At 35.7% G+C, this 14,140-nt stretch overlaps 1 protein-coding gene across 1 annotated transcript in view; it reads left to right on the top strand.

Annotated features, from left to right (window-relative positions):
* LOC105203128 (fatty acid synthase) overlaps positions 1-14,140 on the top strand; it is a 71,069-nt gene that overhangs the window by 40,809 nt on the left and 16,120 nt on the right. Inside the window, exons 11-13 of the mRNA XM_039456803.1 lie at positions 5,306-5,610; positions 5,865-6,263; positions 11,890-12,917. Of these exons, the coding sequence (XP_039312737.1) occupies positions 5,306-5,610; positions 5,865-6,263; positions 11,890-12,917 (1,732 nt within the window). The remainder of the gene's footprint in view (positions 1-5,305; positions 5,611-5,864; positions 6,264-11,889; positions 12,918-14,140) is intronic.

Raw genomic sequence — 14,140 nt, 5'->3', positions numbered from 1 at the left:
GGCTGTTCCTCGCGACGCCTTAATCGTCGTTCCATTTTATCCCAAATGTGCTCGATTGGATTTAAGTCCGGGCTATTGGCGGGATGATTTAACAGTCTAATTGCGTGTCGTTGAAAAAAACGTCGCGTTATATTCGCTGTATGAGGTCGAGCGTTGTCTTGCATAAAAATAAAGTTCCGACAGATTCGATTTAATAGCAAAACGTGTGGTCGTAGAATATCATTGATATAACGAACACCCGTCATTGCCGGAGGTGGTAGGATCACTAGATCACTTCGTCTTGTAAGTGATATACACCCCCACACCATCACGGAACCGCCGTTGTAGGATCGTATTGGCATAACGCAACGTCGATCATAGCGTTTATTTCGTCGACGCTAAGTACGTATACGAGCATCATTGCCATAAAGGCAAAAACGTGATTCGTCGAAGAAATATACATTTCTCCAATCCCTAGCGGTCCAATTTATGTGATCGCGCGCAAATTGATAACGTACTTGGCGATGTACGAGTGTGAGTCTTGGTACTTGTGCACGAACACGAGAACGAAGACCGGCTTCTCTCAAACGGTTGCAAATTGTTTGTTCGCACACATGGCGCAAATGAATGTCATCGCGAATGTTTCTTGCGGTAATTATTCGTCTTTTTAATGCATAACGAACAATGGCTCGATCTTGTCTATTTGTCGTTAATTGAGAACGACCACTACCTTCACGTCTCGTGTAATTTCCTGTGTCTTGATATCGTAACCAAGCTCTACTCACTACGGACACGGATGCACCAATATCTTGCGCCACATAACGCATACTAAAACCTTGTTGCAAAAGCGCAATTATGCGTGCAACTTCTACGGCCGATAAATGTCTACGCGGCATTTTGAAAATTCCGTGTCGCTTATCACACTGCGAGAATCGCCGGCGTACTAAACAAAATTTTATTGTATTGAGCATGCAATGTTTACATATGGTCATCTTTGTCTAAAAAGAGATTTTTTTTAGACTAAGACGACTGTAAACATATAGTCGTCTTAGTCTAAAAAAAAAAAACGACAAATAGACAAGATCGAGCCATTGTTCGTTATGCATTAAAAAGACGAATAATTACCGCAAGAAACATTCGCGATGACATTCATTTGCGCCATGTGTGCGAACAAACAATTCGCAACCGTTTGAGAGAAGCCGGTCTTCGTTCTCGTGTTCGTGCACAAGTACCAAGACTCACACTCGTACATCGCCAAATACGTTATCAATTTGCGCGCGATCACATAAATTGGACCGCTAGGGATTGGAGAAATGTATATTTCTTCGACGAATCACGTTTTTGCCTTTATGGCAATGATGCTCGTATACGTACTTGGCGTCGACGAAATGAACGCTATGATCGACGTTGCGTTATGCCAATACGATCCTACAACGGCGGTTCCGTGATGGTGTGGGGGTGTATATCACTTACAAGACGAAGTGATCTAGTGATCCTGCCACCTCCGGCAATGACGGGTGTTCGTTATATCAACGATATTCTACGACCACACGTTTTGCTATTAAATCGAACTTGTAGGAACTTTATTTTTATGCAGGACAACGCTCGACCTCATACGGCGAATATAACGCGACGTTTTTTTCAACGACACGCAATTAGACTGTTAAATCATCCCGCCAATAGCCCGGACTTAAATCCAATCGAGCACATTTGGGATAAAATGGAACGACGATTAAGGCGTCGCGAGGAACAGCCGCGAAATTTAGAAGAATTGGGAGAAATTTTAACGGAAATTTGGCACAACATTCCGCAAGATCGTATTGCAAGATGTATAAATATGCGAGAACGCTTGCAAGCAGTAATTGATCAGAGAGGAGGAAATACACACTATTGAACACTCATGCACGCGCACGCATACACACACACACACACACACACACACACACACACAGCAGAGAGGGTTTGGAGTCATTAAATACTGCAGAAGTGACGAACTGCGGGATCCTTATCTCTGCTGTGATACACACACACACACACACACACACATACACACACACACACACACACACACACACACACTCACTCACTCACTCACTCACACACACGATGTGCAAAAATCCGACCGACAATCTCCACGTGGTGCACATTGGGTAATGCTAATGTCGGCGGTAGACGTCATTTTTCGGAAAAATGTACTGTAAAAAATGTATATCTTCAAAGTCTTGTAATTCGGTCAAAAAAAATCGTAAAAAAAACTTTAAAAAAAGCATTTTGTAGAGAAAATGTCATACTTTATGGCACTTGCATTGGATTTGTCGAGAAAAATTTTTTTTTTTAGCTACAGGCTGTTAAAAATATGTTATTTTAAGGAAAAAACAGTGTATCTTTTTTGGGGCAAAGTACTAAGAAATTGAGAAAATTTTTGAAAACCATTAATAGCATGTTAAAGCTGAAACTTCGAACTTTAAAATGGTTTTTTGATTTTTTGTCTACGATGATTTTTCACGGAGTACGGATATCATTTGTAAAAAATGCAGGTTTAGCTTCAAAGTTGCGTAACTCGGTCAAAAAAAATCGTAGAGAAATTTTTAATAAAGCATTTTGTAGGTAAAATGTTGTAGTTTATGAAAGTTTACTTGAATTATTCAAATATCATTCGAAAAAAATTTGTTGGTCGATCTGCAAAGTGTCAAAAATACAAAATTTTAACGAACAAAACAAGGTGTGCTTTTTTACTGCGTAAGACAAGGAAGTTAAAAGAATTTTGGAAATCTGCTAGTAGAACGTTAAAGCTCGATCTTCAAGCTTCAAAATGCTTTTTTTATTTTTTACCTACGATGATTTTTCACCGAGTTACAGTCATTTGAAAGTAGCCTAATTTTTGGTGTCTGGAAAGTGTTCCCTATTTTTTTTTGAGTAGTGTATTTAACCTATAAAATAACTGTTTTAATTATACAATTAATTATATTTCAGAAATTATGAAATTCATTTATTTATTAATGTTTTTAAGGTTTGGTGAATAAAAAATAATATAATTTTATTATATAATTTTATGTGTCGGTATGTGTCCCTCAAACCATGCAATTGCGTTGGTTAAAATTTAAGCTTCAATTGTCAGAATTAAACATTTTACAGATTTTGCGGTGCATAAAATTTACCGCTGAGCTGCAACTCGTGCAGATACTTGAGTTCTGTGACATCAGCGAACGTGCTTACGGCGTGTGTATTTACGTCTGAACGGAGGACGCCAATGAATATTGTATTGAACTCCTATTCTTAATATCTCGTATTGCACCTCTTACGGCCGTCTCGTTACCGAGACTAGAATTATCTGCTGTGCTATTCTTAGCACAGTTATTAGAAAAGGGGGAATCTATTGACTTATCGCGAATGAACATTTTTCTTTGACCAGATTCTACAATTGCCATTAAACCGGTTGACATCTCCTTCTCAAAAGTGGTCGGCTTTTGTCGCCAATTGGGTCGGCAAGATCCAACACCTAACAAAACTAGAAAATTGGCGACATATCTTATCTTCAAATAATCCCGCGGACATGTTGTCGCGTGGACTCGATCCTTGCAAATTTACAAACGCAACCCTGTGATGGCATAGTCCTACATTCTTGCAATCTGAGCAAAAGCATTGGCCCAGTGGAAAATTTTCTCAGCTAGGAGATGACATTCCCGAAGGACGGGAAGTTTTCGTAGCCATTGCCACTTTTGACTGTTCAGCAATGGACAAATTGATGAGTAGAGTCTCTGGCTTAAACAAAGGGAGGATCCCGATAGCGCACGGGATCGATAGTCCACCACCACTCACAACAACCAATGCCTAGAATTTTTTCGTTGTTTGGGTTAGATAAATTAAAATAATTAGTTGGTGGGCTATCGCATCATGCGCTATCGAATCCCCTCCTTAAGCAAAATGTGTCCCATTTTGGTCTATTGGCAACCTCTAGTTCCTTCTTGCCAGACATGTTCTGATGCGGATACTTCGAAAATCTTCCGAGGAGGGATCACCGCAAGCCTCGTCTACACGGACAGACACCACGGCACTTCTTTCCCCGGCAAGGCGTTGAGAGAGCGGTCCAACTAGTATGCGGAGCTGCCCCTGCCCCCCCCTTCCTTCTTCCTCGACCCCACGTCAAGTGGAGTCGGTCGCGTCTGCTTTACTATAAGTTTGGGCAAAAGTGCTCAGCAAGAGCCGCCCACTTCCATCCTTTGTTTTGAGCAGATAAGCCGGAGTTAAAGAGGGACGCTAACGCCCTCCGTCACCGGCCTCCGCTCTCTGGGCCCTAGTTTGAGCTCCAACAACCGCCGCCCTTTTCATCCCGCTACGCGTCCCAAACGCGAGTTAGTCCATCTGAACGCAGCCTTATAAGAATTGATAGGCGAAATTGTAAGGAAAAAACAAGTGCAATTATTAAGAGAGCTAAGTTCAGAATCAAAGAACAGATATATGTATCGATACAAGTATCAAACAATAAAAATGTGTGTTCCTAAGCAAGGCAGCTGTGACTGAATCACTTTTATGTCTTAGGAAGCATGGTTTGTCAATAAGCTCTCTTTATATCTTTTTACATTTATGGGCCTTGTACTCGTTTTTTTGCGCGTGTCTCTTGAAACTGCGTATCTTGCTTGCTCTTTTATTTTGTCGGTTGCTTTTTTGTCCTCCCTTGTCACTCTCGATCAACTATTTATTGAGATATCAATAGGCCTTTGACACGATTGTAGGCAAGCGCCCATTACATCGAAAATGTGAAAGGGAGAATTCTCGAGGCAATGACTATTACTGTAGACAATAACGTGTTTTACATAAAAATTTTGAGACTTAAGCCTGGTTTATGCAGAACGTCATTGTAAGAAATTAACCAATAATCGATTATTCTTCTGTAAATCAATTATGATTGTCCAATTTTTTACGATTACAGCCTGCATAAACCAGGCTTTAGACTTCTTAAGATATCTTGTAAGACACGGAAAAAAATACTTTTTTAATACAGTACTTATCCAAGTTATCGATTAAAACTACTCAAAACATTATCAATTGAGCTGTTACTAAAATTCGATAATCTCGAGTGCTTGGAAATTGCTGGTTTGGGTAAAGTGACGTGCATTTCTCGTGCTATGCGTTTATTTGGTGCGAGACACTATCGTGTTACATAAAATCAAGTTTTTGATAATTAATTTTATTATTCTTTATCTCTCTTTAGAACATGCAATTTTTATCTAAAGTGTTTATCTATGTCTTCTATATTTGTTGAAAAATTTTTTTAAGAAAATAAATTATATATTATATATACAATAATAAATCTTAATGTTTGTAGGTGGGATCATTCCGAACATTTACCTTTAATACAAAATAGAGGAGAAAAAGTACTTTACAAAAGAGAAATAAGTGTTGATATTGATGTAATTGATGAAGTATTTGCATACTTAGCAGGTCATGTTGTCAATGAAAAAAATTTGTTTCCAGCTATGGGATATCTTTTTCTTATTTGGGAAATGGTCTCATCGTTGAGAAAACAAGTCGTTAACAATGTACCAATTGTATTTGAAGATGTTAATTTTATTCGTGCTATAATGCTATCACCAAACAATAATATCAATTTAATCCTTTCTCTTCAAAAGGGTAATATTATTATATAATTAATTAGTTTCTTTAGTTTCTTATTTAAAGTTTAAAATTTTTTTTTAATTAAAAAATTAATTTTATGTCTCTTATATAGTATTTAAAAAGTCGGAAATATCATGTAAAGATAATTAGAAACTCAAACCTTTTCTTTTTAATTACTTTAATTTGTTACCCATATTGGTGTTTTCTTGTCCGCTAAATGTATTACAAATGTTACGTAAAATATTTAAATAGATTATATTTGTACTTAGGTAGTAACAGGTTTGAAATAATCGAAGGAGATAATGCTGTTGTTACCGGAACAGTACGAATTCCAAATAATATTGAAAATGAAAAAGATTTGTCTAATTCTATTGAATACATTGATGAAAAAGAAGATATGAATATGAAAGATATCTATAAAGAATTAAGGCTTCGTGGTTATCAATACACTGGCGTATTTCGTGGATTAAAAAGTGCATCAGTTACGGGATCAAACGGCCATATTGCGTGGACAACTAATTGGGTGGCATTTATGGACAATATGTTACAGATTATGATTTTAGGGGAGACTTCAAGAAGCCTTTCGGTTCCGACAAGAATTCGTAAATTAATAATCGATCCAAAGTATCATATGCAGCAAATTCAGAATGGTCAAATTGAAGAAATACGTGAGTAATTGTTGAAGAATGACATTTCTTACGGAAAATAAGTATTAAGGTTTTACTACTTAGTTAACATTACTAGCCAATTTAGCAATACTAAATTGACCAATTCTTTTTTGGCCAATCCTTAGTATGTGAAAATGCTCCGCACTTGGGCACAAACCTATTGGTAGTCTGTTGAAACAGAAGCATCTGCATGGCGTAATAAATGTGGTGATGAGGTGGCAACATTGACATAAAGATATTTGATAGTACCTTTTATTTGCATCCAAGGGCGAGAACCATTGATCTTCTCATAATCAAGCGAGATTTTCCTCCACGCTAGGCATAATATGGCGGTTTTGTACAATGCTCTTGTTGATTTCTGTGTTTACACAAATTCGTACATCTTTTTTATTAAATTTCAGTACAGCATCGGCGCGCACCATTCTGTTGGTTCAAAAACTCGCCAAATGACTCCTATTTTTTCCAACCGCCTCAATTCTTTTTTTATTTTTATTTTTTTATTTTTTTTTACTAGGTGCAGCAAAATTCTGCGAGGCGCTAAAACTGCATATGGCTTGACATTATCTTTGAGACAGATATGATATAGCTTACCTTTTTTGAAACATCCTAGCCTTTAAAACATCTGGACAAATCCACCTTCAGGATCAATGTTTATTGATAATGATGTCTTTTCTTCCAGTCTAACATGCTCAATGCTTTGATGGCAGGTCGACCGAGTAACGGTTGAATTGGTTGCATGTTCTCTTTTACAACATACACCTGATCAATGATTGCTTCTTTCTTTCACTCAATTTTCGCTTGCGCCACACCCAGCACTTTGAGCGGTATAGAGTCTCCTACTCGCAATTCTTTTCGTGCTTTTGTTAATGCTGTACCTTCTAAATATTGCTTGTAGAGCTTTTTACTTACTACAGTAACGTTAGCTCCTGTATCTATTTTAATAGTCATCTTTGTTCCATTGATGCTTATATAGACTAACCACGGAGGTTTAGAATACACTGTCTTTAATTCTCCTTCTAATATTTGTCGATGCTCATCTGTGATCTTTTGTCAGTTATACCACCACTCTTCTTTTTATTTTTATTTATTCATAGCTCGCACACCGTCTAAGTAGAGATCTTCCTTCTCATTGTCTTTTTCTTTTTTATTGTTAGCCTTCTTTATTTTGTGCACAACTTTTTTTTGCACATTGCTGCCCCGTGCCCTTTTTTCTTACACTTATGGCATTCAGACTCCTTAGCTGGGCACGAGAAAAATGCATGTTGCAGTGTCATGCCGCACCGGTTGCAGCACTTCATTCTTGCTGTTCTTTCCTTGGTTCGTTGTCGTGGTACACCATATGACTGCTGTCGACCACGACCTCTTTGTAGACTTTAACTGTAGACTTTAACTGTGGATTCTATCAAGATTACTTGACGTCTCTGCTCCTTGCAGGACTGTTTGTTGGCTTCTGATTTCTTCCTTTGTTCTTACCTTTGTTATTGCTTTTTCCAACGTAAGGTCAGGATCACACTGTAATGTTTCTGACAGTATCTGCTCTCGACTATCTGCTACAACACAGTCTCTAATAAGTTCGTCTTTTAATGCACCGAAATTACATGTCTCTGCCAACCGATAGAGATCCGCAATAAAATCTTCTACTGTTGTTTTATTCTGCTGTACGCGCCTATTAAATAGTGCTTTTTCTAAAACTACGTTCACTTGAGCCCCAAAATGCTTTTCCAATTTTCTCTTTATTACGTTATAACTCTTAGCTTCTTTATCGTTCAACTTAAACGATAACAAAATGTTTTCTGCTTGCGGCCCCATTAAATACACAAATTGATTGGCTTGTGTCTCTTCAAGCTGACTTACCAATCCGCTTCCTTATAGGTAACGCTCCCATTTGGTGGACTACCGTTGCCATTCTTCTGAATTTGAAAGCTAAAATTCGGTGGCGGAGATAATTGCGCAATTGTTGCCATGCACTGAGAGGGTTTTTGACTGCCGTCGTTGTCTTCCGGCATCGTGCTCGCTTAACCTTACTTTTTCGTTCTTGCACTTGCTGCGTTGCACCTTTTATTATTATGCCTCAAATTACTTGTAATGGGTTCTTTACCACGCTTCCATCATGTTGTGGTATTAGGTCTCCACAAACGACGTCTCGTGTACTTTAATCAAGTGCTTTAATAAGTACGAACAACATACGTGTTATGGGCCTTGAACAAGAGTGCGCGCGCGCGCGTGTGTGTATGTCGGTAACGACTAGGCAGACTACTGCCATCTCTAACGGCTCCTTCAGCCTTGCGCAACACTATACGATTATTAACGAAACATTAAGTTGATTCAATTGTTATTTAGTTTCACAAAAAAGATATATTTTATCCATGTCAACTATTCAAATATTCAACCAAGATTTAAACAAATTCAATATATTGTTATACATATCGGACTAATATTTTAGTTTCTTAACCAATTTTTATAAAAATTATGTGCCTACAATGCTTTAAAAAATAAAGGTTAAAAATAAAATAGAAAAGAGTAGAAACGATCAACGATAATTTGTATTATTTGTTTACATTATTACTTGATTGTTTAAAAAATTACGAGGTTTCAGCAATCAGCAAAGTCGCGAATTTCATCTAATTTCTCAAAGAATTAGTCATATTATATTTCTAATCCTTTTAATACGTATTGGCGCCTCTACATTATTATGATTATTAATTAAAGTATTCACCAGAACTAATTGTCAATTATTCAGTATTTACCAATACTTAACTATTCCTAATACATAAGTATTGATCAATTTCTAATGACCTCAATTTCTAATTACTAGTTTCTAATATTTAGTATTCACAAAAACTAACAGTTAATACTTAACCTTTATCAATATTTACGTATTCATCAATACTGACTTTCAATACTCACAATCAGTATTACAACTTAAATACTAACAAAAGACATGTCACAAGTGGCCGGCGCCAATTTGATTCCCCTTGAAATATGTTGGTAAACCGAAAATTTCAGAGACTTGTATTTTTTTATATGTGCAAAATCTCAAATTTAGGAGGTAAAACCTCTTTGAAGAAGAACGAAATTTCTCTTTCAAGGCGAATATCATCGAAAGTATAAGAGATACAAAAAAATTTTTTTAACAAAATTTATTCTGTTTAAAGAGTATTCTAAAGTTGTAAAAAAAATACTTTTGAAAAATTTTCTTTAACAAAATACTCCCTCAATCCAGTTCTTTTTACATTAAAAAATTTCTTTTAAGACAATTTAAAGATTATTTTTTTCCAAATTCAATCATAGGGTGTTGAAAAAGGGTCACATATTTCGATAGCAAGTAATGTTGATCAAAACAAGAAGAAAAAGTCTAATTAACATGGGTCCTAAGACTAATATTTTCACAGATATAAGCTATTTTGTTATTTGAGCTCTTTGTCATTTTTTTATCAGTCGTGTCATCTTTAGAATATAATGAACAAAGGAGTTGGCTTGTCTATTGCGAACAAAACGTAAATATCAGGAGAAAGAAATAAAGTTAGAATGCCTGATTTGAAAGAGTGCGTGATTCTCTATGACGTAGGGCTGAAACATGCGTGAGAGTAAATGGCAACCACACATAGCAACTCCACTAATGCCAAGTCAGCATTAAATCTTTTTGTTTAAAAAAAAAATTTTTTTTTATTTTGTCATCGTACATTTAGTTTTTTTACTACAGTTTTTTTATGGAAGATAAATAATTACATTTCATATTAAAATAAAAATTGTTTTTTTATCTCTCTTTGTTTATTTTTTATTTGTCAGGGCATCTAGCAAAAAGACATTCTCATTTTACCTTACTCCTTTGTTCATAACATTCTAAAGATAACACGACTAATAAGAAAATAACAAAGAATTCAAATAACAAAATAGCTTGTATCTTTGAAAATATAAGTCTTAGGACTCATGTTAATTAGACATTTTCTTCTTGTTTTGATCAATACTACTTACTATTATAATATGTGACCTTTTTTTTCAATACCCTGTCTAATAAAAGTATCTTACAATATAGCATTTTTGAGAATTAATTATAAATGCCTCTACACACACACGCACGCACGCACGCACGCACGCACGCACGCACGCACGCACGCACGCACGCACGCACGCACGCACGCACGCACGCACGCACGCACACACACACACACACACACACACACACACACACACACACACACTGGCAATGGAATAAAAAGTTACAATGGCAATGGTCTATTAATGTTTGGGCTGGTATGGTAGGAAGATTAGTTTATTAGTCCATATTTCTTCAAGCAAACATTAAAGCGCAAAATTATTTAATTTTTTTGCAAAATCAGTTACCGATCCTTTTAGAAACTATTGATCTTTAGACCCATAATAGAATGTGGTTTATGCAAGACGGGGCGCCCGCTCACAGAGCACGCAACGTCAGGGACTATTTAAATAATGTTTTCGGAAGACAATGTATTGGTTTCAAACTCAGGAGTGGCCTCTTAGATCTCCTGATCTGACGTTATTGGATTTTTTTCTCTAGAGATATGTTAAAGAAAAAGTGTACAAGACTGAGCCGACGACTATTGAAAATGTGCAATACGTATTCGTAACGTTTTCAGAAGCATAATACCAACTGTTCTTAATAGAGCGTAACAATTTTCATAACAAATTGTGTTTATGTATTTAACAAGGTGAATGTGTTTTCAAACACCTTCAATAAAATACCTAATTATTTTTAAATACTTTCCTCCCTTCATACACACACACATACACACACACACACACACACACAGCAGAGAAGATTTGGAATCATTAAATACCACGGGAGTGACGAATTGTGGAGTCCTTATCTCTGTTGACACCCGCACGCACGCACGCACGCACGCACGCACGCGCGCGCGCACACACACACACACACACACACACACACACACACACACACAAGAGATGTAAATCTGACCGTGCAACCTCCAGTAGCTTTGGAAAAAATTCAAAATAAACTACAAAATATGCAATAAGAGATACAATGTTAGAGTATTGGTAGTTCCCTAATTAAAGGGTATCGGTACTTCCCTAACATTCTATATTTTTTTATTGCATTGTCTTGTAGTCGATTTCGAAACGGAAATATTTGGGGTGATAGATTAAAATGGGACACCCTGTATATGGTTTGATTTGGAAAAAGATAACCAATAAATTTGGCTGAAAAAAAATTTTTTTAAATTGAAGAAAACGTTGAGTGGTGCGGGTATTTTGTTTAACAAAACAAAAAAATTTTTTTTTTTCACAACTTTAAAGAATCCTTTAAACTATACAACTTTTGTTAAAAAAGTTTTCTTCTACCTCTTATACTTTTGACGATATCTCCGAAAGAAAAATACCGTTTTTTTTTCAAAGTTTTATTTCCTAAATATGAGATTCCGTCCATATAAAAAAATACGAGTCTCTTTAATTTTCGTGTTTAACAACATATTTCAAGGAGAATATCGGCGTCGGACATCCGTGACAGTTTCCTTGTAAGTATTGAGCATCAATATTTATTTTCCGTAAGAAATAGGTAAATGTAACAGTATGCGATTGTATAATATTATAATTGTACGACAAATCAATTCTATTTAATACGTTGTAGAATTTCCTGTTCGTTATTATAAATCATTGGACGCTGTAATATCCGGAGGAATACAAATTTTTGGTACCGTAACTACTCCTATAATTCACCGACAGAAAGCAGTTAATGTCGTTCTTGAAGAATACAAGTTTATTGACCATCATGATTTAGAAACTATGTCGTTATGCGATGCAATAAGAATGTCGATACATATTGCACTCGAATGTTGTAATATAATAAATATTAAAATAATTGAATATATCGATGATAGTGATAAAATAACACCAGAAGACCTAAATTATCCAATTGTTAATGATGTATTAAGTGATTTACCTCAGATTCGACATCATACTAAGTTAGTAACAAATCATGGAAGATTCAAAAATATCTCTTTGTCAAACAACGTTTCTACAACAGAGATTACTAAATTGTCAAAAGACGAAAACTGTTTAATGATCATTGGTTATGATATTTTGACTAAAAATAACAAGAAATTATATAGACAATTATTGTCTCTATTAATGTCGCAAGGTTTTCTACTTACTTTGGAGAAATCCGATTCAATCTATGATTATTCATGCCTGAAAACATACGGGTTGGATGTTATACTGAAAAAACAAGTAAATAAAAAGACACTTTTATTGTTAAGAAAAACACAAAATATTGTTAGAAAGCAGTACCAGATTGTACACGTAAATAATTACGAATTTACATGGATAGATAAACTGAAATCAATCATGAATGTGGAAAATCAGACTAATGTGAATACAAGAATAATACTTGTCGCAGAAAAAGACTTTGAATGCGGATTACTAGGTCTTATTAATTGTTTACGAAAGGAATTGGGCGGTGAAGTAATCAGAGGTGTATTTATTCAAGATGACAAAGTGCCAGCTTTTTCTTTGCAAGAACCATTATACGCGAATCAACTGCAGTTGGACCTACCTATCAATGTTATACGTTCAGATAACGTTTGGGGATCCTACAGGCATTTTTCATTGCCATCGTTGGAACCAAAACTTGTACAACGTGCTTTCGTTCAACAGAAGGTGCGTCAAAAAGTTTTTTTATAAACTTTATTATAGGTAAACATTTATACACAACTAATTAGAGAGTGAATTTTATTCAGTCAAAGGTGGATCTTATAACTAGAACTTAATATTTTTTGTATAATTTTATATACATCTCCGAGTTCATTAAACTGTGAATAAATGTTTTAGCTAAAACGCCTGTCCCGCAAAGTAGGGAGGTTTTCAGAGTGATTCAGAATAACCTTATGTCCTTGAAGAGACATATTCCTGAGATTATTCTGAAACAACTTTTTATTTGGCAAAGTTTGTCCAAAGCTTAATTTTTAAATTATAAAAAGAAATAGTTATCCAATAACCAGGCGCGTATAGCGGTGAGACAGGGCCGGTACAATTCATTGTTCGTTATGGGCAATTACGTGAGGCGATCACAATGATCAGCTGATCAAACACTGCTTTCCCTCCCTCCCGGCCTTCACTCTCTTTCTCTCTCTTTCTCTTTCTCCTGCTCACTCAAAACCTCTCTCCCATTTTCATTATCATTTTTTTCTTATTTATTTATGAATTCATGCATTGACACTAAAATAATGCTAGAATTAGAAACCATATTAATTATTTGACGTCTTTTAATAATTTTGTACAAGTAAAAAAATATTCTTTTTAAGTCAAAAATAGCATATTTAAAATGCGGGATTAAAAAATTAAAATGCAGAGTGAAAGAGAAAAAAAGAGAAAGAGAGAGAGACGAGTTCAATCAAATTTGAACGTGTATACTCACTTATCATCTTGCACAGCAATCAGTTTTATCTTCACAAAGACAGAATATTCATATTAAACTTAAGATTTTCTTCTTTTCTTCTTAAATCACATCACTTGTTACATTCACTGCAATCATTTTTTCGATTAAAAATTACTAGCGCATCACTTTATACAAATCACTATCGTCAATCACTATTATTCGCTACTAATAACGTGTAACAATTAAAAAAAAGGAACACGTGTTTACACGACGAACACACGACACGTGTTCATAACAGAGGTTAGGTTATATCCTCTTTGCTTTACGAGCGAGCAGTCGACTCGTTTTATTGTTCGCGGTATCACTGTGTAATCAACGTTCTAAATGTCAGAAGGCAATAATTAAAAATTAAAAATACTATTGCACTTGTGACCATGAACTCGAAGATTTCACGGTCATCCTGGACGAGCCAAACGTAGCACTCGCGGCGCATTCACGGCTCACG

The sequence above is a fragment of the Solenopsis invicta genome, chromosome 13 (assembly GCF_016802725.1).
Source record: "Solenopsis invicta isolate M01_SB chromosome 13, UNIL_Sinv_3.0, whole genome shotgun sequence".
Taxonomy (NCBI): Eukaryota; Metazoa; Arthropoda; class Insecta; order Hymenoptera; family Formicidae; genus Solenopsis; species Solenopsis invicta.
The sequence above is the reverse complement of the archived record's forward strand: the minus strand, read 5'-3'. Positions and strand labels throughout refer to the sequence as shown.